General features: G+C 44.9%; 1 protein-coding gene across 1 annotated transcript; it reads right to left on the minus strand.

Annotated features, from left to right (window-relative positions):
* Positions 1-651: 651 nt before the first annotated feature.
* ENTREP1 (endosomal transmembrane epsin interactor 1) lies at positions 652-27,537 on the minus strand. Its single transcript, XM_082783161.1, has 11 exons — positions 26,983-27,537; positions 25,968-26,024; positions 16,930-17,040; positions 15,020-15,148; positions 14,210-14,317; positions 13,954-14,087; positions 9,956-10,085; positions 9,361-9,436; positions 5,795-5,944; positions 3,684-3,973; positions 652-2,580 (listed from the first exon to the last, which is right to left on the minus strand). Exons 1-11 carry the CDS (start codon positions 27,364-27,366, stop codon positions 2,374-2,376), a joined length of 1,776 nt encoding a protein of 591 aa, XP_082639287.1. The 5' UTR covers positions 27,367-27,537; the 3' UTR covers positions 652-2,373.

Here is a 27,537-nt window from a genome sequence, read left to right on the forward strand (position 1 = left end):
ATTTCCCTGCTGAATGCGATGTGCATTCTGCTCTTTCTCCAGAAAGGCCTTTTCATTTAAGACCATGGAAATTCAGGAGGTTATGTATTTATATACACACACACCCTGGCAGCAGGAGGAAGAAAGACACAGTATGGCAGCACTGAAATTTGTACATCACCCCCAGCCCCAGTTTAGAATGAGAAAATCTGGGGCTATGAGGGCAGCTTCTCATCCACCACCAAGCTCCCATGGCGGCTTCTTCATTGGGTAAGGAGGTGGAGGAAGAGCAGTAAGGCTTCTGTGTGTGCAGGTGTGCTACCCATCAAGGGGGGGCTGCCTCAAATGGAAACGAGACTGAATTTGCAAGTGAGAAAGGGCATGAAAAGTTTATTTTTTCAGTGTAATAGAGCTAATAAAGCTGATAGTAAAAATAAAAAAATGAAAAACTGCTCATGGGAAATTGGTTCTGTGAAAGAGGTTTGCATAAACTTTTCCGTAAGGGAGAAAAAAAAACTATGAAATGTAAATGATTCTTCAGTTGCTAAGGGCTGCACTGTCACAGGAACTTGGAGATTAAAGGTAGCTGCTAGAGACCTTGTAGCTCTTCACATCTTTGCATGTTTTAAACTTCCTGGAATAGCATTAAACGTGGTAAGTATGGGTATGTGACTGGTAACTCCTGAATAGCACCTGGATATAATTTAACTCGCTACATTGGGAATAATTTTGATCATTTTGTAAATCACTTTTTTGGAACTAACAATGTTACTTTCTAATACTTGGGGAGAAATTTAACTTGCACGTTGGAAAACTACTCATTATTTTGTAGTAGATTTGTTTCCAATCTTCAGATAGGAAGGTGATTATTCAGATTCGTCTTGTTTTGTTAGGATAACAAGCAATTGACTGAAATCTGATCAAGTTTTCCAAAGTATAAGCTTACGTTCCATCCTGACACTGCAGCCTTTTCCCCCGGCAGGGTGACAGGCAGTTATATAGAGCACAACACCAGGTAAGAGCTGTTCAGAGCTGCAGGAAGCAGCTCTGTGTGTTGATGGGGCATGTAACCCTCTCTTACTCCACAACCTGCTTTTGGAAGGGGAATGTTACCTGGGGGAAGGAAGCTGATGCTGAGGCTCCGAAAGAACTCCCACATCAGGTGATGCATTTAGCAAGATAAGTTGGGGTTCTAAATGTAATGGAATTGCAAAGTATTTAACACAAGCGAGGTAAAAGCCAGCACATTCTTGTGATGCTTTCTTTCTTCTGCAAGACACAATCCCTCAATTTTGACTTGCTATGCTCTTAATTTCTGAGAGCAAAATGTACCAATAAGCCAGTGATCCAGCAATCCTAAGAGCCCTATTGTATTTCCTCTACCAGACAGTAAAAATAAAACACCAATTCGAGAGTAGAGATGAGCATTTTATTTTACTCAACTTATCTTTCATAAGTGAAACTGCACAGTTACCACTTCTGAACAAGCTTAATTAAAACTCACTGTAAAGCTTTTTGGTTTTCAGTATGAAAGCTGTTTAATAATTGTTAAATGAAGCATTATCATTGAAATAGCAGCAGGAGTATTTATTCATCCTGCTGAGACACAGAAGGCTGCAACTAGCCTTGCAAATCAAAATTTTGTGCCTGATCCCAGCCTCTGGAAACACTTAGTGTATTCCCAGTTAGCAGCATAGATACAGAACAGAGCTTGACAAACTATCTGCAGTCAACAGCTTGAGCCAACTGGCTTCTACATTCGTTTATTAGCTAAAGAGTGTAAACTCAGGGGTCACTGTGGCCTAGTGGTTAAGGCTGCCAAAACAATATTAGGTAGTCACCTGCACATCTGCAGAGGGTTTGAGATGGCTGCGTAAATGCTTTCAGCATATGTCAGTCGGCTAATACGTAAAAAGCACCTCTACAAGGAAGTAAGTTGGAACAGGCCAGCTAAAAAAAAATCAGTGGAGCTATGGTAATTTACACCAAATAAACACAGGCATTGGCTCTGCCCTGTGTTCCTCGCTGAGACATAAAGTGCACACACATGGTAACTGTCCTTGCCTCAGCCCAATGAGCCAAGGCACAGAGCCTTTCTGCCACATCTAAGTTGAGGAAAGAAACAACTCTGTCCTAAGTGGCAGCAGCCTACAGAGGTGCAGCAGAAGATGCTGTTTCATGAACACAAGTTGCACCTGAACAGCCCCATTCGCAGGTCAGCTCGCAATCTGCCTCAGAGGGCTTGCAGAAAGAGCTTCCCATTGGGAGCCTGAGCATGGGGGTATAAAAAATAGGCTGGCGACACCCTCTTCCACCCGCTTGTCAGAGGTGGTTTTCCTGTGCAGCGTGAATGCCTGACAGAAACGCTCTCCGGAGGAACAGAGAGAAACCGCCTCACAGCACAGTTTCCCTGACAACTCCAATCAGACTGTGAGGCCGCTCGTGCTCTGCTCTCTGGATCCTCCTCTCTGCCGACTGGCCTTCACCTGCTGTGAAAGTACTCAGGTCACCGCAGCTCTCCAGGTGCAGCAGCCCAGGGCGCTGCCGGAAAGGGAGCTCGTGGGCCCTCAGTGACATGGCTTGCGGGGCAGGTGCCATCACCTTCGAAAAGAAAAAACATAAATCAGGTTTGTTTTCAGGCTGTTGTTCCACAGAGATGGTTTCTTACCCAACTAGGAAGAAATTGTAGTGTTGCCTGTTTTCAAAAAATATACATATAAATAAATATATCTGAAAGTAAAACTGGCATTTGTACAAGAGAGATAGGAAAAGTGCCACTGAGAAAAGGCGCGTGTTGTCATTCCTCAATTGTTCTTCCCCCACCCCTTTTTTTTTTTGGTGAAAGCTGCACAAGAACTGGTTCACCCCAAACTATGGCACATCAGATAGAGCTTAACAGGAATCAAAGTGTTACTTCCTGCTGAAGCAACTGGGCTGTAACAAGCTCTAGGCCAGCGTGAAAAATAAAATTCTCCTAAGTAAAATACTTTTCAGCTCTTTTGTGTCAAATCTGTTGAGGCTTCTGTTGCCTGTAGGCTGCAGTGGGAAAATTGCACTGTATTTCCACAGCCTAAATTAAAATTTTGATGTGTTTTGCATGACAATTCAAACCAAAACCAGTTATCACAGCAAATCACTCATGCTGTGCTTGAATCAACTCTTTTTCCCAACTGCTGTATAAGCTGCTGAAACATTTGTTTGATGACGTCTGCAGTGTCTGAAATGGTTGAATATTCATTCCACTGATGTAAGCATATCTTTTCTACTTTTTTTTTCATTTAGTACTAGGTCTTATATTTATTCAGGTCTTATTATTGCCACAAATCACAAAAAGTTGCTGCCAGTGGGTTTACATCAAAATTTTCTTGTCAACCTCCATTCGTGCCAGTTTCTTCTCTTTCCTCTCACCTGCCACCATCAGGATAAAACATTGCTATGCCATTTACTATTCGTGATTCTACTACAAAAGACCACCTCCTTCAGCTTTAAAAAATACAGTGTTCAGTCTTCTGACCTGCCTTGCTCTGTCAACCACAAGGCCAGAGACATCACACATGCACAGCCTCATCACTTCTCATACGTTCCCAATATGAAGCTAAAATACCACAGAGTTTAAATTGGATTCAAAAATTTTGACACACAAAGCAGAGTTGCAAATGTAAAGCGAGACTCCCAAACCAAGACCAGCTTGTAAGTAACAATACCTGCTCAAGGAACGTGGCACTGGTGATAGCTTCAGCCATGTGCTCCTCATCTGATTTTAAAACAGACTTGATGTTTTCCACCAGTTCGTGTATGTCAGGTGCCATGCTGCAGGAGGACTGCTCCAGGAACCGTGACACAAGCATCTTAGTGTCTATGTAAGACTTGTAGTCTATCAAAGATCGGGGTCTTGATCTCAAAGCTCTTGTTCTCAAGCTCTTCCGCAACGTGACAGCATCAACTTGTGGTTTTACTTCAGTCTGAGTCGCAGCCTCACAGCTGAGCACTGGGCCTGAAGACAAAGATCAACAGAGCAAACAATTTACTTGCTTCACAGTACTTTTCAACAAGTATCTTGTGAGATTTCAATACTGATTCAGTGGTGATGCAGTGCACAGTTTAACCAAGTAAAACTGAACAGTACTGCACAGCCAGAATGGCATGCAAGGTTCACCCTGCATTGAACCTATGTTACAGAAAATGCTTGTAAAATAAAGTACACAGCTATGGCTGAGTGCGTATCACACATCAAAGGGCCTGGAGGAACGTTTCTGTCAATGTTATTTGCCATTTTCTATACATCAGTTACCTTCTCTTCTGCTTCTCCTCTGATTGGTGAGAGCTGCAGTGAGCATTCAGTATTAATGTTAACACACAAAGCAGGCTGAACACAGTTTGTGGAGTTTTATGATCCTTCCTGAGCTCTCAGTTATCACCAGACAAAAGGTCTGTTTACCAAATATCTGAAAATAATTGCTTCTCAAGCTGGAAGCTAGTAATACCAGAAGCTGGAAATCTACTACAAAAAGCCATTCAAAATGACATTGCAAGGACCAAGCAAAGGTCAGCAGGGCATCAGTTCCACTGCCTTTAGCCCAAATAAAAATCCACCGCCTTTGGTCTAAGTAACAATCACTAATTTTTGTCCCTCCTGAAAAGAGGACACCCATGGGTTGTTGAAGCAGCTCTTTAATGATGGCGTTACGCCAAGTACAACAATACCAGGAGGAGATCCAAGGCTTTCCAGCAAGATGAGCACTAACTAACGTGGAGCAGCTTCCGCCGCTACAGCAGCTGACTTCCCCTTTGGCAGCAGTTATTTTGCTGTCAGGCCCGGTGCTGAGCAGGCCTAACCTGAAGGGCCCAGACACCCCCGGCTGATGGATTGCCTCCACCCCAGAAACGCTCTGCTCTGCTTTCCCAGCTCTGAACGGGCTCTGTGTCATTCAGCTATTGCTGCAGCAGCAGATTCTCTGGGGTGCTGCAGTGGAAGTTGATAGGAGGGAAAGAGAAAACAGATGATGCAGTGGAGACACAAACACATTCCACAAAACTGTGTTCAAAACAAACGGTTACGGCTAACAGGCCCCCTCCCCACCTCTGTTCTGTGAGGGACAATGTGTATCAGCAGCTATTACAGGGTTCCAACAGCCTGTAATAAAAACCACAAGACTATTGACTAGTGGATTTTTGAGACTGTCAACAGAATGAAGGGCTGTGCAGCTACACTCGCAGTTTTCCCACAACAACTGCATTGGATCACTGACACCACAGTATCTGCAACAGACTGCATCAGCTCTCTGCTGTGGGTTTATTTATTTATTGTGCTATGAGGAAGGAGAAAAGAGGGAGGGAGGAGAGTACATTTAGAAGCTAATACCGAATACCCAAGCTAATTTTGCTGTTAATTGCACCATGACATTGCCTCTGCAAGCTTTTAGATGCTACTGTGCAAGTACACTGAGCAATCCTGGGTGTTATCTCCTCCTCTTCCACCATTCTCCCTCCTCCCTGAAGTAGCAATGCCTGCTGCTGCAGACCCTGTTCTTTTAGGTGAAAGCCTACAGAGACAGCAAGACTAGGGCGTTACACAGAGGGGATGTGACAGAGCACAGACCTTGCTGTGCTCTCTTGCTAGGCACTCTGCTGGGAGACAGTAGCTGACATCTGCAGGCAGCGGGTTCAGGGTGCTGACCCTCTCTGACCAGCAGAATCACAGCATGGTTTGGGTTGGAGGCACCTTGCAGGTCATCTTGTTCCAACCCCCTGCCCTGGGCCCAAACATTCCCTTGAGGGTTCATTACCTAAGCACAGACAGAGAAAATTAAGTCACCTTGGGGCAACAGGCAGTGCAGCACAGGGTCACTCTTGGAGCGCCTCTGCAAGGGGTTGAAGGCTCTCTTGTACGCTCCTTCTGCAGGCACGGGGCTCGAAGCTGAAGGTGAAAGGCTCACTCTGCTGGAAGACTTAGGAATTTCATCACCTGCAGAATCAGGAATAGCAAAGGAAAAGTCGTTAGAATAAAGCAGATCTGCAAGCATCACTATTTCAGGTTATTTCCTTTTTTTTTTTTTTTTTTTTTTGAGTAATGACTGGACACAAAATCTGACGTGGTGCTTGTATGTGCGCGTATGCCCACACTCACCAGAAATACTCATCTAAAGCCTGCTTAAATTTTTACAGAAACCTGTTCACCCTTACACAACGGGAGCAGCAGCAAATACAGCTTTGCCTAACAGAAACCTCACCTTGAACTACCTGTTCAGAGAATAAGGTGGCTTCTCAGAGAGAAAACTAAACCTCTCAGAGCTTGAAATACTCCTGCATACAAGAAGCTGTACCAAGATACAGCAGCATTTGGCCACAGAAGTCAGTCACTGTTTACAATTATGTAGCTCATAAATCAGTCACCAGTCCCTATATAGGAATTAAAGACCTTGTTTCATAAGGTTCTTTGTTAAAATAAAGACTCCCCTGAATTCTTGTTATCTGTATCAACTTTTCAGTCAATCAATACTCCTCCCTTTCCTGAAGGTGGGGTTATGTGGTGTCACTCCTGCAAAGTGCATAGGACTGGATGAAGACACACGTTTTGCAACTAACCTGGTCCTGTGCCCCCATCTGATGGCACCTGGCATCTTACAAGGAAACAATATTCTTGCTCACACAAAGGCAAAACCAAAATGAATGCAGATAGTGTCTTATTCAGAACATGGAAAATGTTCATGCAATTACCCTACCAGAAAACTGCCAGTGGCTGAAGCCGTCAAGAAAATTAAGCCTTGGATGATGTGTACTTGTTAAAGATAACACCTTATCTCCCACACGAATACAGCCTAGAATCTCCTGAAGAGAAGAAACCGTGGCACAGCCTATATAAAGCAGACACCAGCCTGAAACGTCAGGAAATAGCAACAGAGCATGGCAGACCAAGGACCAGGCAGGACTAAATCCATCACCAATAAAAACACTAACCCTAGCGGGGCTGTGCTACCTGTCAGTCCTTCAGGTACAGTGGTGCTGGTATTCTGGTAAAGGATTTAAAAAAAAATACTAATCAGAAGAATAGCCTGATTTCATGACCTTATGATAATTCTTAATAATGTTACAGGTGTTAAAGTGCCTCAGAGGTTAAGGTGTGAGTGGCGTAAAGCTGGTGCGTACTGGAAATGCACCAACCCAATACGTGATGACACAGGGCAGCTGCCAAGCATCCCCAGGCACCAGGAGGTTGTCTTCATACTGCATTTGGCAGGGAAAGTACCATTTTGCTGGACAAGAAGGCTTCTGAAGCCAGTAAAACCATTTCAGCTGGGACAAAGAACGTCCCAGGTCCTCCTGCAGCCAGCAGCTGGGATTCAGGTGGGCAGCAGGCAGCCTTCACTTCCACCAGGAGCTACGCCTTGTCCTCCAGTCCTGATGAAGCCAAGGGAATCGTGGCGCTGAACACAAACGCCCTGGCACAACAGACCCCCAGCAGGAACCACAAGCTCAGCACTTATTTATAGGCTGTTATGTGGCATCAGCTGAGACAGCTGGTGGAGTCACCCTGCCCCATGTGTAACCCCCCTGCTCTGGTGCCTCACCCCAGCAGGCAGCCGAGCCCCACACAGCCTCCCGGTCACAGCCCCGCAGCAGGACAGGGGCTGGGAATCGGAGTGGCAAAAGTGAGAGAACTCTTGGGTTGAGATGAAGACAGCTTAATAAAAAAAAAAAAAAATAGAAAGCGAAATGAAGTAGGACAAGTGATGCGCCATTCAAGATACTATGAAGAAAATGAACTTCACTCCAGCCAGACCAAATACACCTCCACAAATATAAATAAGTGGAGAGATAGTGCTCAGTCTATTTTCTTCAATTCGCTGTCCCTGGAAAGCCTTGGCATCTGTATGAAGCAATGTTAATTTTCTTTCTTCTTGCATATGAATGTAATAGCCAAGCTGAGAGGTAAAAGTCACTTTGCAGGCTAATTAATAAAAGCAGGACAGATAAACACACTAAAAAGATGGGGAGGAGAGTACAATTTACCACATGTGCTCCAGTCTGCTTGCTTGAGAGGAAGTTTTTAAATACAAACAATGCCTCAAACAATGCCTTATCATGCGTTTTGGGTTTTTGGGTGTTTTTGTTTGTTTGTTTCTTTGGAAACTTTCCTGACTCTGCTGCCTCTCTATAGTTTTCTTTTCCTGTTTTCTGTTCTCAGAACTTCAAGCAGCCACCATGCAGTCTCGCATCTGACACCAGTTTGCATTCAAAGTGCTCGGAGAATGCAACAGCAGTTTCATCTACCAGGAGGCCTTAAGAACTAAGCTGTGTGCTGCCACTCTTCTGAATTTCTTTCTGGCCATCACAACTGATGAGATACCAGAAGCATGCAGGTCTTGGTTTTCAGCAGTTTCAGGCAGACTGCTAGAGTGTAAGCCAAGTTTGAAAGAATTGTTATTTGATTAAAGTACAGTTCTGCGGGGAAAAAACAAACCAACCAACAAACTATTTTTTCTCCTGTCATCACTTGGTAGGGATAATTTCAACTGTTTAACTTCACAAACCAAGGTTTTTCCACAGCTTTTTTATAAAGTCAGCGGGAGTCAGAGTCATATAAGAAATTTGCAACGTTGGTTGTTTTTGTTTTTTTTTGTGTGTGTGTGTTTTTGTAGGTGTCTTTACTCTCCATATTCTTTTGTTGTAATCACTGTGTGGATAAGCACACAACCATCTGTTGAACAACAGATGATTTGTGTAGCAATAGCAAGCTAAAATGCAAAGCAGAACGGATTTTCACCAGGGCTGTACTGGAAAAGCTGCCTGCTGCTTACCTGGGAGAGCCAAAAATACTTTAACTGCAATTGTACAGCACAGAAATTGGAAAAGCTAGGCTGAAGACAAACTGGAAAAATTTCCATGGTTTTCTTAAACAATGCTGAAAAAGGTCTGATGTAACCTCTACTTGTAGTGTAGCCACGTCCTGTGCCAGTATGCAGAAACTCATTAGCAATTCTTCCAGTGCAAGCTCAATAATGGAGAGGTCCCACATCTAGCTCAACATGTTATTTTGTTCATTTTACTCTTTTCATCAGCAACAAATTGTCAAACAGGCACCATTGTCTGTACAAAGCACATGGAGACACTGGAGCTGGAGATCATTTCTTACAATGTATGGATGCAGAGTCAGCAACTTAACTTGCAGATTGCTGAGAAGGGACAACTTTTTTTTTTTTTTTTTTTTTTTGTATTTTAAAGGTTAATCTCTGTTCCTGCTGCCCAAGACAATTGTAATTCTGCATCTTTGGCTTGAAATATGGTGGGTGGCTTCCGAAGAAATACTAATGCTGCTGCGATATTAAGCCATTTGGATTGGGAAGAACTGCTGTACAGCAAATTCTAAAATGTTCTTTTTACCTTGAGAGGCCTGCCTGCCACTTGTTTCCACTGAATCAGCAACAACTTCCACCACACCTATTTGCAGTGCAGCTTCCTGGAATAAAACAGAGAAGTTGAAAATCAGAAACCATCATCATTTTTTTCCAATGCTTTCCAAGAGCTGCAACATCCGTCTTAGAAAGCGAGCAGTTGACTACACGGTGACTATGCTACAGGGCTTTAATTCCACTGCAAAACCAAGAGTGGTATATTTCTAAAATTAATTTTCAACATCCTCTTCAGACTATTTCATCCTCCTTTTTTGGGAGGGAAGCATTTGTCTTCTGAAAACAGCAGTGACAAGGGATCAGTGCACATGGTAAAAGTCACAATGTTGTACAACATGGGAAGACTACAGGCAGAGAAGGGAAGCAAAGCATAGAGGCAGCACAACAGCCCTCTAGGACAACCAGTGTGCTCCTCCACTGTGTGTTCTGCTCCTTCTCCCATACTCAAGTAATTTTCTCCCATGGCACCCAACTGGGAAAAAGTTTTCACGCTCTAAAGGTGAGTTGCAGATCTTACCCCTACAGCAGACAGACATACTTCACTCTGAGACCACTACGGATCATACCTGCTCGGAGCTGATCTGGCTCACCACAGCTTCGTATGGAGGAGGTGGATCCAGGGGGCAGAACACTTCCACTCCTTTAATCCTCGCTCCGTAAATGTGCGGCAGCGGAATCACATCAGAGCCGAGCATCCTGCAACACACAGCACCACGTAGCGCTTCAGCACGGTGTCCCACTGGCAGGAGGACACCACCAGACACAGCTCCGCTGGCCTCCCTGCGCCAGCTCCCATTTGGGGATCTCAGCCATGGCTCAGGAACTCGACACGAGCTGCCAGGTCTCCCCAGAGCACAGGCGACATTGCTCCTGAGGAGGTGCACCCAGGAACCCACTGCAGCTGCACAGAGGCTCAGGTTTACCTTGAAGAGACTCAAAGATGGTTAGGCATTGAAAACACGATAACCCAGCTCTGATTTTTATGAACTATTGAATTCCTAATTATAACTGAAATTCAAGATACTCCTGATCTCACGTTTCATGTTTAGTTAGATACGGCTGCACAGAAAGAGACTAGAGGCTGTGATGATGCTCGGCTACGGACATTACAGCCAGTCTGTGTCGGACGCACACATATCATACAGATAACCTGGCTTCTCAATTTACTATAAAGAAGCCTCAAATACAGCTGAAATGCTGAAGATGTTTTCCTGCATTATCTTCCTATCAGGCAGCAGAAAGGGAAGAAATCAGAGCAGTGTCTGAAGAAACTCTTTTAGGAAAATGTTGCTTTTGGCAACGAGTTTTTACCTTACCTCATTTAACACTGGGGAAGGGTGGTGATGAGCTGCCCAGGGAAGCTCCCCTATGCAACCTTCCTCTCTTTGACTCAGGTCAGCTAAGTTTTTCTCTGCTTTTCCCTACATTTTAAGCTACTGATTTGGCAGTGAGCAGGTACCTCACACAACCACAAGTCCACAAGTTTTGCTCTCCAGATCCATTTCAGGCTACTAGCTACTGGAGCTGGATGGGGGCTGTCTACAGAGGTACGCTGCAGAGGAGCAAGACCTTCCCTGCAGAGCTTAGGATTTCTCTGGACACTTTCTAGAGGTACTGAAGATGGCTGTGAGAAGGATCTCTTTTTTCCATGCCATGACCTGAAAGTGCAGAGGGAACGGAACTGTCTACAAAAGGTTGCTAAGACAGGAAAGGAATAAAATTAAAAAAAAAATAAAATTAAAATTAATTTTATTTAAAAATAAAAATAAAAAAAGGATTTTTGGCAATTAGTCATTACTTTTTTAATTTAAAAAAAAAAAAAAACAGAGAAAACATTTCAGCCTATATCATCTGTCCCTATAAACTCCAAAATAATTTTAAAGTACAATGGAAATTGATGTTTAACTAACATTAATTCTTCACATTTTTTTAAAGCATTCCACATATGCACTGAGCTTACAGCCACTGCATACCCCAGAATCACACACCTCTTGAACCTTAGTTTGACTTCATTTTTGAACATGCTTGATCTGGTCTACGCAGCTCAGTCACACTGAAAATTAATGCTGCATACAAGAACTATATCACATTACATCTTATTAGAGACTATGCAACTAGAAAAGTGTTCCCTTAAGTGCTAAGGCATAAAGCATATAAAACTTTAGTGAAAGAACGTGCAACTTTGTCAATCTGTTCTTTATCTCTTAATGTCCACTCTCTCTTTTTATATAAGGGGAGAAATTCATGCATTAGTCCTGCAAATTGCAGTGGACAACAGCGGGTAGTGTTCCTCTAACCTCTTCTCTAGGCAGGTACTCTCTCTCCAAAGTTGAGCCCTGCCACGATCTATCTTTTCCAGCCATCGTAACGGAGACTCAGGATATCAGAAGGCTGTTACTGCATGGGTAGCAAGCAATTACAGATTACATAATCCATGTGGTTTTACAGAGATCGTAAGGGTCTAGGCGCAAATGAGCAGCAAACAGCGAGCAGCTTTCTTAAATGACAACACAGGGAGGTAGGGAACAGTAACAAAGGCTTTCTCTGTGCAGCCACAGCGAGCTCAGGGCAGGCAGCTGCCAGCCAGGACACTGACGGGGATGGGCTCATCCTCACCCTCTCCCACCCTCAGGGCTGTGGGCTGCAGGCTTACAACGTGGCTCATTGGCAGGGGTGTGCTGAGCTGCTAAGGAACAAGTGGCACATGGGGCCACGCTGAGACACGTGTCAAACTGGGAGTAACCTGAGCAAACTGACCTGCATTTTGGTAAACGCCTCAAATTCCCAAATCATAAATACTTGCAACCAGGCTGAGGCAGGTTTCTGGACCTCCTCAGAGGAGGCGCTCAGCTCAAGAGGCAGATGAAGGGCATGGGGCGCGGAGGCCAGGGGAGAACAGGCCCCGCCGCACCTCAGCCTGGGGTGAGGCAGTTTCCCTCTCTGCCAGGAAGGGAAACGAAGCCTGCCTGCTGCGTTCACTTCTGCCCTCAGCACCTTTAAATGAGCAGGCAGCCTTTGGAAAGACATCGCCTTCGCTGAGATGTTGTGATCAGCACATTTCAGCGCAGCAACATGCCGAGGCCGCCACCCTACACGAGGCTGCAGAAGCCTCGGACGCTGCCCAGCAGCCCTGTCTGTGCTGAAAATAGACAAAGAGAAACACTGCTGCCGGGAAGGAGATAGCCATCTAGGCTGACATGCCAGACAAAGAGCGACAGCCCCGCTGCAAAGCAGGGGAACTGTGACAAGCACATTTCAATAAATACCTCATCTGCCAAAGAGATCACTGCGCGCGCCGCCCTCTGTTTTCACACCGCTCTGTTTTCCTAATGAGTGTGTTAGATGCTGGAACCGAGACTTGCATAGCAATGTTTTTTAGTAAAGGCTGGAGTTTTAGATGGCTTTCTCATTCCGAATCTATTCCTGTACCATTTTACTTTTGCAGCCCCACAACAGGAACTGTAATTACCTCAGCAAGGACCACGGGGTCACACACAGTGTTCCTGACGAAACATGGAAATAAACAACACAGTCCCGCACACAGCAAAAAGCAGGAGTTTTAAACAAGAGTTCCACCACTCAGACTGCTTGGGCATCATGGCATTTTTACCTACAGGCACTGACTGTTCACAGCAGAGTAATGCAGCCCCACCAGCATCATAAACTAATGAACAAAGCTAACCTGCTACTTACTGTGAAGAGTATGTAACTATTTGGAAAACCATGGGTAACAAACCCAGATAAAAATAATCCCCCCCACACCAGATTTACATTTTAATGTTCCATAAGACTAATTATATCAAAGAAGGCAGCCTTCTGCAACAGAAAATTTTTCTGCACCCTTTCTGTCACTCACAAGAAGATTAATACAGCTATTATTTCATTATCCTCCAAATCCTTCTTCCCTTATCTTTGTAGTACTGAATCTCCCTGCTCAAAAAAAAGAAGGGAAAAAAAGAGAGCAATTACAATGACTTGTGACTATCCCATTTGTACTCTGATATGTTAACTCAACCCTCCCTCCTTGCTCCCACTCCAACTCCATCACATGGCTACAGATGAAGAAAAGCCCAGCAACAGCAACAGGGACAGATCCTGCCTGGCTGCTCGCACTGTGCAGGGTCTTCCCAGGTACGGAGACAAGGGCAGTGATTACATGGCTTAAGGGCACGATAGAAATACACCCTTTGATCAGCCCCGTCTGCCAAAGAAGAAGGACTTGAATTTTTCTGGCAATGGGGGTCTCTGGGTCAGGAGTCTCTCTCGTACAAGCTGTGCCTGGCTTTCAGTCAATGGTGTGCTCCTGACATCATCATAAAAGTTTTCAGTCATGTCAAATTGCAGCATTTCTCTTACTCAGAAACTACAGAATCTGAAGTGAAAACTACAAAATTATACCCCTCCATCCCACTGTATTTACACTGCCTCCTAACTCATCAGTTTTTTAACTTTAAAAAAAAAAAAAGCCACCAAACACAAAAACAAAGAAAACGGTCTTATGTAAATGAAGATTACATAGGTATCCAAAGACACTACCAGAAAGGAAGAGAGTCTGGGGCTTTACCTGCGACTCATCCGTGGAGTATACGAATAAAACGTGGCAAAATACGAAGGAGGTGGCACAGGGGGGACGAAATCTTCAGGATCTGAAATGTGACCTTGTTCTTCAATTTCTTCTGCAGAAATCTGAGATTCGTCCTAATCAAATGCAATGTCCGTTAACAAAGCTTCCAACTGCAATCTACCGTTACTGAACCATGTAATCTAATAATACTATTAGTACCACTGTTTATATTAGGCAGTGCCTTGCACTCACGTACTATGCAGGATCTTCTTGTTGCAAATATCTGTAAGTAACGCAGAGCAGCTGCTACCAAGCAAACTGTGGTGGTGAGAGCATTCAGGGCACAAAGAGCAAAGAGAACTTTCTGAAGAACATGAAGATTATGGAAATTAAAAGATTAAATCAACGTATTTGTAAATGTCAAAAAAATAAACCAAAAACAAACACAGAAAACACAAAGATGACAATGACAGTTACTTCTTAAAAATGTATGTGATGCAGTCTTGGGAACAGGTAATCTCCAAGACTGAAAGAATTTGCAAAAGCTTGTTTTGCCCTATTGTGTGTCTTTGACAGAGAGACACAGGAGGGTTTAATACTGCTCAGATGTGATTTATAGGCCATCTATTCTTCCAAGAATTTTAACCTTCCTCTTAGCTTTTCTGTGAAAAACCTGAATCTGAGATAGTGAAAGCACTTTTTTATTTGGAGATGATGCTGTCTTCAAGTTCTATTTTAGCTTCTTTGGGAGCTAAGAAGGGCTGGGTATACCAAGAGAGATGACAAACAGAGGCCCCTAATTATAAGCTTAAATTTACATCATCCTTATCCATGCAGTCCTGTCTGAACTGAACTGTAGCTGTGGTTGTATAAACCACAGAAAGGATGAAAAACACATGCCAGATCAGCAATGCACTGGTCAAGACTCAAAGATGAGCAAATCTTCTGTGTAGAAGACCAGAAGGTAACAGAGTTTTTCATAGTAAAAACATCACTTCAATATTGTGTTTTTACCCAAGTACGGACATTATCAAAGCAGTTATTTTAAGCAGCAAGTGCAGGGTACCTTAAGAAGGAGGTGAACAGCACTGCATGACTTCACTGGGTAGAGCTTCAGCGCATTCTCTTTTTCTGTGCATTTGGTGGGATGAAATTCTTCACAACAGAAACAAATCTTGTTTTCACCCATATCCACCTTTAAAAACAAAAACCACACTTTTAAGTTTATTACCTGTTTTACACAGCATTTTCAGCTGCATAATACAGAGCCTGTGTTAAACTGTATCTCAGACAATGCAGACTGGATACAGGCTTCTAAAGTGACATTTGTACAGCTCAGTATGTCAACAATTCACCCATCATAGAGCTGTATTACACCTACCTCTTATTTAAAAGAGCATTACTAATAAGCTCAAGACATTTAAATACAACTTAAATCTAATCAAAGCTGCAGTGATTACTGAACAATTTTAGTATCCAAGCTCCTACAATACCTAGCAGCCTGGAAGCCCTTGACCAATACATAAGCCACATCCTTTGATTCATGGGTATATATATTCTGCATCTCTGTGGGACAGAACAGTATCAACAACTGTAATTTCAACCCAGCCAAACCAGTAATAGTTATATCTGTACAGCACTGCTGTTTGTAACTTTCAGAGTAATGTTGTTATCTTGGTTTTCAAGTAGAAATTCAACATCTGTGTGCCTTGAGATAATTGTTTTATTAGCTGTCAAATTCTCTAGAGACATTGCGTCAAAGGTTTCCCACTTACACAAGTCACTTCACGGAGTAATTCATGATTTTCAGAACATCTTTTCACTGTACCCTATGCTTCCAGCCACAGAATGCTCTGAAATTCCTGAGATGTTTAACCCCCTTGTCTTGAAGAACACTAACAGCTCTCCATGCTGCTTCAGTACGTTGATATTAAGTGCTTGTAATCTTGGTCTCTCACTGCACTGGGCTGACTGGCATGTTAAGGAACCAACAATAGTTTTTTGTGAAGCAGCAACTGAATGAAAATAAATAGTCAAAAATCTTCCCATTAACCTTTAAGAGTTCCTCAAGCCTTTACACATGATCAGCTTTATTACTAAGTGATCCTGTATCTTTCAACTTATACTATTCCACTGTTTCTCATTCAAAAATTCTTCTGCTTCTTATGACACCCCTTTGACAAAAATCCTTTGCAATCTATTCTTTCCTGTGCAGATAGCTTTTTCCTGCAGTGGAAGTGTTCTGAGGATGTGTTCAGAATGTGTTCAGAATGGTTTATCTACCTTATTAACAAAGTAACAAACAAACATATATTGTTCTGAACAGGTATAGCAAAAACTGTACGAACTCTCACCCACAAATTATACTGACTGGGCTTTTTCAGTTAGCCCATCAGTACCCAGTCATGCTTTTACCAATGGTTTATCTTTGTCAGATGACTATAAAAATCCTTTCCGCTAATTCTTAAGTGACCATTATATTAAAATCAGTGAATAAAGCTGGCAAGAGGAATTTTCTAAAGATGCATTTGGGATTACCTTGCACAGAATCAGCTGTCTTCAGATGCTGAACAGAGCCCAGCTATCAATGAAGTCAAACAAAACCATTTCTGGGCCAATTATGCTTTCTTAAAATTCTGAAAACATTCCCTTTTGGGGTCTTTACCTTAGGGAGATTATCAGCTTACGAAGACTCCAACTCCCCCCCCAAAAAAAACCACAAATGTTTATAAACACAGATTAAGAAAATACTGTTGTGGATTTTATTGAGTGTGTTCACAATTTGAATTGAATCTAGGCTTGAAAGAGCAAGCAGTTTGTTTTTTTTTTTTTTTTAATCCCAGCACACTGTAGCTGTATTTTAACCACCCAACATGCATTACTTGCACCTCAACATTAGCACATTTTGTGAGCCCAACTTGACAGCTGATGCAGCATGCTACGAAGAAATACGTGTAAATTACTATGTCTGCTCACCAGATCACACCTAGGAACACTGGACACAAACTGAGCACCTTGACATCCTAGTATAAATCCAGCCAGGTTCAGCAGCACACAGATGACGGACAGCAGAACAAATAGGTTAACCTGAAACAGCAAAGTAAAGTTAACAGCTGATGGAACAGGATCACAAATCCAATACAAGAAACCTATGGCAATGCAAATCCCATTCCCAAACTCAAGACTCTCCCCTTCCAGGCAATTTCCAAAACTCCCCAGGACTTCACTGAAGTGCCCCTGGGCATCTAATCTTGAACCAGATCAATCTTAAAGCAGATTATTACTTTGAGCACATTTACTGTCTCTCTCTCTCTCTCAGCTTAACCTGCACTAAGTGTGCAGTAATAAAATACATGCAACTACTGAAAAGCACAGGTAGCTGAAGATTTTCTGGAGCCCTCAAACAAGTCCTATTTCTGATCCAATCGATTGTAAAAAGGCTGACTGACCTTCCTAGGAAGCGCTTTTCTACCCAGACAGTTTTCCAAAGGTCCTCAAAACTGTCCAACTGCCACATAACCAGCACCCCAATGAACTAGGGCAAAGCATGTAGGAAAGTGCAAAGCATCTTAAAAAGTTTGCAAAACTTCTGAAATTCATGATATAGTAGAATCGTATTGTGTCATAGAATTGTATCATAGAAAGTCTTGGGTTGGAAGGGACCTCAGAGATCATCCAGTTCCAACCCCTGCCATGGGCAGGGATGCCACCCACTAGACCAGGTTGCTCAAAGTCCCATCCAACCCAGTCCCCCTCCACGGATGGGGCAACCACAGCTTCTCTGGGCAACCTGTGCTGGGGCCTTGCCATCCTCTGAGTGACAAATTTTCTCCTAGCATCTAATCTAAATTTTCCCCTTTTAGTTTTAAACCATTCCCCCTTGTCCTCTCATTACCTGTCCAGACAAAAAGTTGCTCTCCATCTTTTTCATATGCTCCCTTTAAGTACTGAAAATCTGCAATAAGGTACCCTAGATAGAGTCTTCTCTTTTCCAGGCTGAGCATCCCCAGCTCTCTGAGCTGTTCTTCACAGGAGAGGTGCTCCAGCCCTCTGATCACTTTCATGGCCCTCCTCTGGGCCCACTCTAACAGCCCCACATCCTTCTTGTTCTGGGGGCCCAGCCCTGGATGCAGCACTCCAGGTGGGGCCTCCCAAGGGCAGAGCAGAGGGGCACAAGCACCTCCCTCCACCTGCTGCCCACCCCTCTGCTGATGCACCCCAGGGCGCAGTTGGCCTCTGGGCTGCAGGCACACACTGCTGGCTCATGTCGAGCTTTTCATCCACCAGAACCCCCAGGTCCTTCTCTGCAGGGCTGCTCTCAGAATGGCTAAGAGCTGAGGAGCTTTAATGTTCATGCTCATTCCTTAAATAACAACATGTCATCTCTGTAGGTTTTGCAGAATTGTAACGTTACCACATAAGGTAAGTTTTAACCTCTAAAAAACAACAAATAAAGCAGCTTTTAGTACTTCTCTGAAGTGAATTGGGACTATTGTGTTCTAGACATACTGAGAACAATCAATATTAAGGGGAACAGCAATTTTTTAAGGGGAACATCTACTTTATAAATACCGTAAAACCACAGATAAGAGGTTTTTAATGATAGGAAGCACTTTGAGTGTCATTTGTCTTTATGTACAGACATTTAAACCACAGATTTTAATCTCTATTTTTAAATTAACTCTTTTCTCAGCACTCAAGTGAATCAATACCTTTTCTTACACTTTTGTCTAGATGGTCCCAGTTACCCAAGTCTGTCAGAGTAGTTTTAAGGGTATCTCATGCAAAGAATGCTTTTCATCTATGTTCCACACCAAGCACTGTAAATCAGAAATTAGTCGGTTTCAAAACTAAAAACACCATCTGTTTTTTGTTATATGTATAGCCTACTTCTGACAGCAAAATTTAATATACAGAACTTCCCATTAAAGATGCAGAAGACAAAAGTAATTCTTCCACATACAACCTAAGACATCATCAGGATCTGAACCATAGTTGGTAATACATTTACGTAGATGGCTGCACAGGACCACGTCCAGCTGGGTCTGGAGAGGTTCCATGTCCCTCTTGTACTGGGGAGCCCAGAACTGGACTCAGCACTCCAGATGGGTCTCACCAGAGGGGAAAGATCACTTCACTCGGACCTGCTGGTAAGTCTGCCAGGACCCCTGGAGACTTTCTGCAGAAGGGCTTTCCAGCAGTTCATTCCCTAGTCTGTACTGGTGCCTGGGGTCTCTGCAGGGGCAGGACTCCACATTTCCCCCTGATAAAGTTCATGACATTCCTCTCCACCCATTTCCCCACCTCTCCAGGTCACTGTTTGGGACGCACCAACACTTGGTGTATCAGCCATTCCTCCCCATTTTGTATTATCTGTGAACTTGGTGAGAGTGCACTCTGTCCCGTTGTCTAGATCATTAATTAAGTTATTAAATAGCATTGTCCCCAGTATCCACCCCTCGTGTGCCATGCTGCTGACTGGCCCCTGGCCAGCCTTTGTGCCACTGATCACCACCCTTTGGATCCAGTCACTCATCTAGGTTTCAACCCACCTCGCCGTCCGTTCATTTAACCTGTACCTCATCAGCTTGCTCTTTAAGATATATTCTCCTCCAGATGCAAATTTAAACACCTTCTCCATCACTACTCACCTACACATAAAAGCAGGCGTCCCACTTTATCGCAGTAAGAGAAGAACCCCTCCACATGTGAACAAGGAGAAAAAAAAATACTGTTTCCCTTAGAACGAGTGGCCAAAGGCAGGCAGGCTATTTTAAAAGTCAAAATAGAGGTAACTAGTCTTAACTGCAGTGATAAAAATAGACACAACTCAAATTATGAGCTTAGTTTGGCCCACTGCCCTTCATCTTTCGAGCATTAGATAGACATGGACTGTGAACAGCTGCAGAAAGTCTTGATGAACATTTGTATGAATTAAACTATAGGAAAGCAAAGCATATTCTAATGTCAGAGACAGAATTTGCTAATCTCTTGCACGCGTGATCTTCTCCACCTAAAAAAATCATCATGCCCTTTGATGACCCGGTCTAAATGGTGTCAGCCAACCAACCTAACTCTGCTGAAGTCAGTGGAGTTTTCTCATAGCGTCACTGGGAGCTCCAGCAGCAGCAGGACAAACTTACACGGTAAGGCCCTGACCTTGTAACTCATTCCGTACAGGCAGATTGCGTGCTGTCCTGCTGCTGCCACTGCTGAAGCCAGTTCCTAACGCCAGGAGGAACTGCTTTAACCTGCACTCACATGGCTCACACATAAGCAGGCACTTAAAAAGCGAGTGAAAGAAAAACATTTGCTCTGCACCCATTACCTCCTATACCTGTTTACGTCCTACGTATAACCCTTATAAGCATCCTTCTAGGAAAAGATAAGCCAGCGTATTGATTTTCCATACACACAGCAGCAATAGCAATAACTAAGCATTAATTATGTGACCTTACTAATTTTCTATCAGTTTATTTATTGTACCATGTGGAGACCTGCAATATACCTGTGAATAGAAAAACAACACAGAAGTAGAAGACAAACTACCTCATTTAACAAAAAAAGTGCCTCATACTTTTAATGCAGCATTAAAACTTCCCATATGACTTAGTAAAAGGCCTTGTCAGCATCAAAATAAATGATAACAAAGTGAGAAGAAACCTAACTTATGCCACACATAAGGCTTTTTATAGAGTCTCACAAGTAGCAGCGTATTTCTTTTTATTGGTGTAGACTGACTTTAAAACCTTTATATGAATGCCATTTCTTGAATTAATGGTGAAGACCCACACGTGGGTCAAGACATTAACACTGAGCTATTTTACTTCTCAAACGCAGAGAACCAGGCACCACTACAGTAATTCTCGCTGAAACCAAATGACTTTGCCTATTACAAAGCCCATGGCTAGAGACAGACTGTTGTATTGTTAGGGTCACAACCTGCAGCTCCCATTCACAGTCCTTTCTATTGTTGCTAGCCGAGCTTAAATTTAAGAATGACAGCTCATGAGGAAGTAAATAATACATATTCTGGCATAGACATTAAATCTTAGTTAAATCTATGCAATTCAGTCAGTGTGCAGATATCAAAAGGGCAGTAGTTAGTCTTAAAAATCTTGTTTTTCAAAATTGGTTGGGAAACATTCTAATTCTAATGAAAAATTTCAATTAAATAAAAGGTTTACTAGAAATTTATTCTTCACAATATTTCAAGGTTTTAAATATATACTTGAGTTCCATAAGCTTTTATGTTTTGCGGTAAAGACCCATCCATTTTTGCCTCAAAAACATAAATATTAATACTTCTGAATGTTTCAAACAAATTCCAAACCCCTATGATTACCACAGTTAGGGCCGTAAAAGAATACAGAATCACACAGAGCACACAACCTTTACTTTCCAAGTCAAAACCCCACTGTCTTTCACCAAAAAGCTGACCACATCTGTAACACTGACAAAAATAAGAGCTTGCCTGCTGTCTGACCAAGGAACCATAAAGCACTTGAAGCCACTGAAAGCCAGATATGCTCGCCCCACCTGCCACCATGTTAATGTCTGGATGGCAGAGGCAGGGCTCCACAGCACAGCCAGCCACCACCAGAGCTCTCTGCCCCACGAGCAGCCTGCTTCTGACTGCTCCGTGCCATGCTCCCTGCAGTGCCCCCTGTCTCCCATGGGCGACCGCAGCCAAACTGCTCCAGCAGCAGAAATTCAGTATGAAGCAGCTGACAGAGATGTGCTTAATTCAAAGTCGGCATTACAGTTACCTGGGTACAGCGTCAAATCCAGGTGAGTTGGTGTACTGGGTTTACATGGCAAGGTTTTGGTGGCAGGGAGTTGTAGGGGTGGCCTCTGTGAGAAGAATCCAGCAGCTGCCTCATGTCAGCCAGCCAGCATCAGCCAGCTCCAAAGGGATCTGCCGCTGTCCAGAGTGAGCCAGTAGCTGATGTTGTTTGTGCCTCCGTGAGAACAGATTGAAGAAAGGGAAAAAAATGCTGGACAACAGCAGCTGGGAGTGAGGGGTGAGCACCATCCCTGCAGCCCCCAAGGTGAGTGCAGCAGGAGGTGCTGCAGGCAGGCAGCAGCAGTTCTCCTGCAGGCTGTGCAGGGAGAGGCCCCTGGTGGAGCAGGCTGTCCCCCTGCAGCCCATGGGTCCCACATGGAGCAGATCTCCACGCTGCAGCCCCCCCATGGGTGGAGGAGCCCCCGGTGGAGCAGGTGGATGTGGCCTGGAGGAGGCTGCGGCCCATGGAGAGCCCCCGCAGGAGCAGGGGTCTGGGGGGAGCTGCCGCCCACCCGTGGGGGACCCGTGCTGGAGCAGTTTGCTCCTGGGGGATGGATGGACCCCGTGGGACGGAGCCATGCTGGAGCAGGGCTTGAGGAGCTGCTGCCTGTGGGACCAAGGCTAACACAGCAAACACGGCCCGTCAGATGTGAGCTGCTCTTAATGCGTATGCAAACAAACAAGCAATGAGGAATCAGCGTGCTTTTTGAAAAAAGCTAGGTTCCTTCAGCTTAAAGTAAGATTTACAGGCGTGATGAAGGAAGGATTTTCAGAGTGGACGGGAAGAAACCAGCTTCTCTGTAGGCAGTTCTCTACCTGCAGCCCTGAACCATTGACGGCCAATATCCAAACAACTTCAGGAAGAAAAAAAAAAAAACCCTTTCCCCATAAACACATTCAGACAGGCACACACAGGAGGAAGCTTCTCCTTAGGAGGAAAAATCAGCTCCAGAGCACAAGTGCAATAAGCTGACTTCAGAAGTGGCTTGACAACTGATAGCCAGGAGAGAAAAGCCTCAGACAGCCACAAGCAAGGTAAGATTTCAGAGCCAGGGCTTCTCAGCTGCTCTGCCACTGAAAGCCATGCTGGCCCTGCAGGAACGTCCTTCGAAGGAGCCGATTGCAGCGCAATTTTGCCTCACAGCACCCTGACTCTGCAACCTGTTACTCACTCACCACCTTCCATTGCTGTGCTACAGCCACCCCTCTCTGGACTGACTGGAGGCCCACCATCGCCTGCAGCTGGCAGCTTTCCCTTCCCTTTTCCAAGCACAGCAGTGACCGATACACAGCCACCCCCTCTGCCACCTCCTCTCCCAGCACCCCCGCCAAGCCTTTGCGGGGAGACAGAAGGGAAATCTTTGCAAGCAAAGGCACTGCCTTTTCATCGGAGGAACCAGACAGCAAAGGAGATGCAGGCAAATGGATGCACTCCCACAGGTCTTCAGGCTCTGAAATCCCTTATCAGAATAGCAAACGGGCTCCTTCTAGAAAGGTTTGGTGTGCTTTAAAGGGGGGTGAAGAAAAGTGTGAATTCCATTATGAAATCCCTTAAAAACTGCAAACTGACAATAAAAGTAAGGTAACACGAGAAGTCTCAAGAAACACCGTGTTCCTACTGCAAGCTCATCCTGAAGGAGCGACACCTCCTTAAAGACATTCTGTGGCATCCACCTGGTATTCAGCTTCAGTGCCAGCTCCGGAAACGAGGGAGGGATAAACGATGGAGCGAGCTCAACTGCAGCCTCATCCGAGGCTCCCAGTGCACACAAAGACAAATTAAAATCTATATGTAATTACTCAACTTGGGCTAGAAACAAAATGATTTGGGGGGATTTGGATGCATATGAAGGATTCTAGAGGGTACTTGGAACGCGTAGTTACATGTAATTACTCAAGCTAGCTGAGCAACTGACAACAGCTCTGCATAAGAAGAAAGAGGCCTGTCCTTACGAATATAAGAGCATTTTGTAGATTAAGACATAACCAGAGATGAAAAAAGGATAATGACCATTGCTAGTCCCACAAACTTTATGCTGTAACTGTTGAGCACAGTCCAAAGTCTCTCCATGAACACATCTAAACACTAACATAAATTGCAGCACTGCAAAACATGGTAATTCATACCACATGCCCAGAATAATCCTCACTCCTCAGATTTCAGGCATGGGTCTAGCACAGGTACCCAACATGCCCAATATCCAGGTTCTGCTGCAATCTTATAAAACCACCTTCGTGTGAAATCAATCCTTTCTGCATTGCTTACTTGCCGCATAAAGGAATTTCTACACCTGGCACCTGCCTGAGTTAAGGCCTGTCAGGAGGACAGACGTGTGATCACTGCTGCCTTCACGCCAGGGACATGGCTCTGCGCTATTTCTGAACAGGCAAAGAGATCAGGGACCCAGTCCAAACCTGGTGAGAGGAACCCATGACAAGTGTATTTGCAAGGAGTAAGTGCAAGAGGCTTGCATAAGGAGCAAAAAGGAGAGGGCAGTCACAGCTGGAAACAAAATCTGTTTTAGCTCTGAATGCATTTTCTGGTCTTATTTATGAACGTCCTAACTCTAAGCCATTCTGTACATTGACTGTCATTAGTTAGGTCTTTGGGAAACCTGCCCTTACAACTTACACAGCAACTCAAAACTCCCAAGAGAAAATGTTCATGTTACTAGAGGATGGGTATATTAGAAATCTAGCCCAAAATGAGTTTGCTCATAGAAACTAACATTCTTTACTTGATAGGCTAGTTCATTCAATGCAAGACTCCCTTTGAAAGTTAGTTTCTTCTTGTCAATTTTTATTTTTACTGAAGCCCCATGAACTGCTTAGTGCTGATTTCCTTTTTTTGCATTTTATTATTTGGCTTTCAAAAATCTTCTACAAAATATACATAAAATTAAGGAGAAAAAATAGGTTCACGGTGTCATATAGCCATAGAACAACTGCAACTGAAGGGACCTCAGGAAGTCTCTCGCATATCCTCCTGCTCAGCACAGGGTCAGCTATGAAATCGGAGCAGGTTGCCCAAGGCTTTATTCAGTCTCATCTCAGAAACTCCCCATCCACTGCACAACATCCCTGGGCAACCTGTTCTTGCCTGCTCGACCCTCCTAAAATCATTGGAAAACAAATGAAAGGATGAGAGTTTGCTGCCTTTGTATTTCAGAAAGACAAGAAGGGCCTACAAAATTTATACTCAGAAGGCCTGGAAGAATCTGGGAGTCAACAACAGACAAAAGTAAACTACAACAACAAGAAACAGCAGAGAACACGTGTAATATAGAAAGAGGCGACACCCTGCAAGCCTCAGGCATTTTGAGAAGGATGGCGCTTACATTTATTTTCATAAAAGGATGGTCCTTCCAGACTGGGCGCCCCAGAGACCAGGCTCCTCCTTGTATCCACAGGACCAATATAAAGACTTGTTTTGCTCCAGTTGTGCTAAATAACGCATCACTAAGACACCATAGTACTTCCACAGTTCAGTTCTCTGATCCTTGGTACCTCCTGCCGATGACAATGTGGATACCTCACACATCCCAAAGAAGCGTTGCATAAAAACAAAACAATTGTTTTGTCCTGGAAACAGTCTTGAGAAGTGACCATATGGTTAAAAAAAAAAAAAAAAAAAAGAAGAAAAACACCTTCAAATCCCGTCTTTGAGATATTGAGAGCTACAGAGCTTTAGATTTCACTTACAAACAGAAACAGCTTGCACACCCTGCACATTGATTTACTTCTCTCAGAACACTGTAATGTCATCTGTATTTGAAACAGTAACGCTGGATACTGCAAGGCACCAATGCTTAGGTTAGAGCTCAGACCTGCTATCAGACACTAGCAAAGGACAAATGAGCAAAGCTTTCAAACCAATTGCCTTATTTCAGCTCTAGCAGCACTGCCTCAGAGAGCTGAATTATTTATACTAAACTAGTATTTTCTTATACCTACACAAACACAAAAAGTGCTCTGTAAACAACACGAGCACATCCTCCAGACATGGTCTGCTCCTGCCCTTAGCAGAGACTCCTAGAGGTAACAGCCTTTTGCAGGCTTTGACTTCTCCCTCAATAATTATGGCTCTACAATCTGAAAAAGAGACTCAATAGTATAGTCTATTTTTATTAATTATTTTATTTAAAAGTGTATTTTTTTAAACTAATGACTATTAAATCCCAAGTCTCTTCTGATAATGCGCTTACAACAAGTTTTAATCCGTACTTACCAGAAGTATCATTGGCCTCTTCCATGTTGTTAAGCCTATGATTCCAGACAAGATCACCTATAACATTAAAAAAGCAGTATTACCAAGAAGTCAACAACTGATCAGAAAATGCCATTTATGTATTCATCGCTGCTCTGACAAAAGGTCCTTTGGAGTGCTAGAACAATGCTGGGATGATGTGAAGATGCACTTGAAAGCAGAGACTCGGAGCCTGTGCTGATGATGTTCTTCACTCCTACGGGCATCCTCTGAAATAACACAATCAGAACTGACACTTTCACCTACTGTTTTCTTGTGTTTTCCACCCAGAAAACATCCATGGTGGCAAAAAGTTACAGCAGCAACTCCCACCTCATCAACTGCCAAAATACAGCTTTCAGCTGAGGATGTGTTTTCCTGAAATGTGGCTAAACATAACTAAAGTCTATGCTGTCCCTGTCTTCCATCAGCTCATCAGGTGTCCACCACTGCCCCTTCCTGCCACCTCCCTTGTGCTGCTCTGCTCCACTTCTGACCTCTCCAGCCAACCTTTGGCTACCTCGTTAACTTGCTGTGACTGATCTGACCTAGCACAGCACTCGTGTATGACTTAGCCCAAACACCTGCCTGTTATCACCGCCGGTGCTGCAAAACCACATGCATAGCCGCGCGGTTTCATAACCGAAAACTTCTTGGATCCCCAGACCGCAACACGGTCACACGGTTTTAAAGCTGGGCGCATCAGCACTGCTGTGACAGGGGGCTTTGGGGGCTTTGGCTTAAGGGCAGCAAGGCTGGCTTCGCTACGTCTGTGTAAGCTTCACGGTGCAGGAAAAGAAAGCCTTCCTCAGAGTCTTCCTGAGCTGCGTTTAACAGGTCCATTGCAACCGGGACGTGGCATCCGACCTGGCAGCAGCAGGCGCATCCTCGGCCCCAGCGCCCAGCTGCCTCCCGCCCTGCAGCTCGCTGCCGGGCTAGGTTTTCCCACGCACCTGCCTGGCAGTGTTTCAGCGCCCTGAGCAAGCCCGGCACTTACCGAGGAGCCGGCCCAGAAGGGGCAGGCGTTCTTCACCTGCGGGGCGCCGCTGAGCGACAGCGCCCCGAAGCTCAGCGCCACCATGCAGCAGCCCAGGACGAGCTGCAGCAGCCCCAGCGACAGCAGCGGCCGGGCGGGCAGCAGCACGGAGCCTGCGGCCGGCACCGGGGCTGCCGCCGGAGCCGGAGCCGGAGCCGGGACCTGCAGCGGGGCCGGGGGGCGGCGGGCGGCGGGGCCGGGCCGGCAGCAGCGGGAGCGGAGCGGCGGCAGCGCGGAGGGGGGGGCGGCGGCGGAGGGCAGCGGAGCCGCGGCCGCCGCGGGAGGGGCTGCGGAGAGCCCCGGCAGCGGGCAGCAGGAGCCCGGCAGCACCACCGGCAGCGACATCGGGCACGGCCGCCGCCGCCTGGGCCGGGCCGGGCCGGGCCGGCGCCCGCCCCCCTGTGCCAGCCCACCCCCAGCCGGCCGCCGACTTCCTGTGGCTCTGCCCGGCCCGCCCCGGGCCGCGGGGTGTGGGGGCGGCCGCCCGCACGGTGCCCCCCTCGCGGGGGTGGGGGC

This window comes from Aythya marila (genome assembly GCF_965140915.1).
Source record: "Aythya marila genome assembly, chromosome: Z".
NCBI lineage: Eukaryota > Metazoa > Chordata > Aves > Anseriformes > Anatidae > Aythya > Aythya marila.

What these genes read in the sequence shown, in the direction of transcription:
- ENTREP1 (XM_082783161.1), bottom strand. Translation starts at nt 27,366, where the DNA reads ATGTCGCTGCCGGTGGTGCTGCCGGGCTCCTGCTGCCCGCTGCCGGGG. An exon ending in GTGTTCCTAGGTGTGATCTG is followed by an intron (nt 15,149 to 16,929) that starts GTGAGCAGACAT and finishes TTGTTTTTAAAG; the next exon opens with GTGGATATGGGTGAAAACAA. An exon ending in GCCAGATCAGCTCCGAGCAG is followed by an intron (nt 9,437 to 9,955) that starts GTATGATCCGTA and finishes GTTTTATTCCAG; the next exon opens with GAAGCTGCACTGCAAATAGG.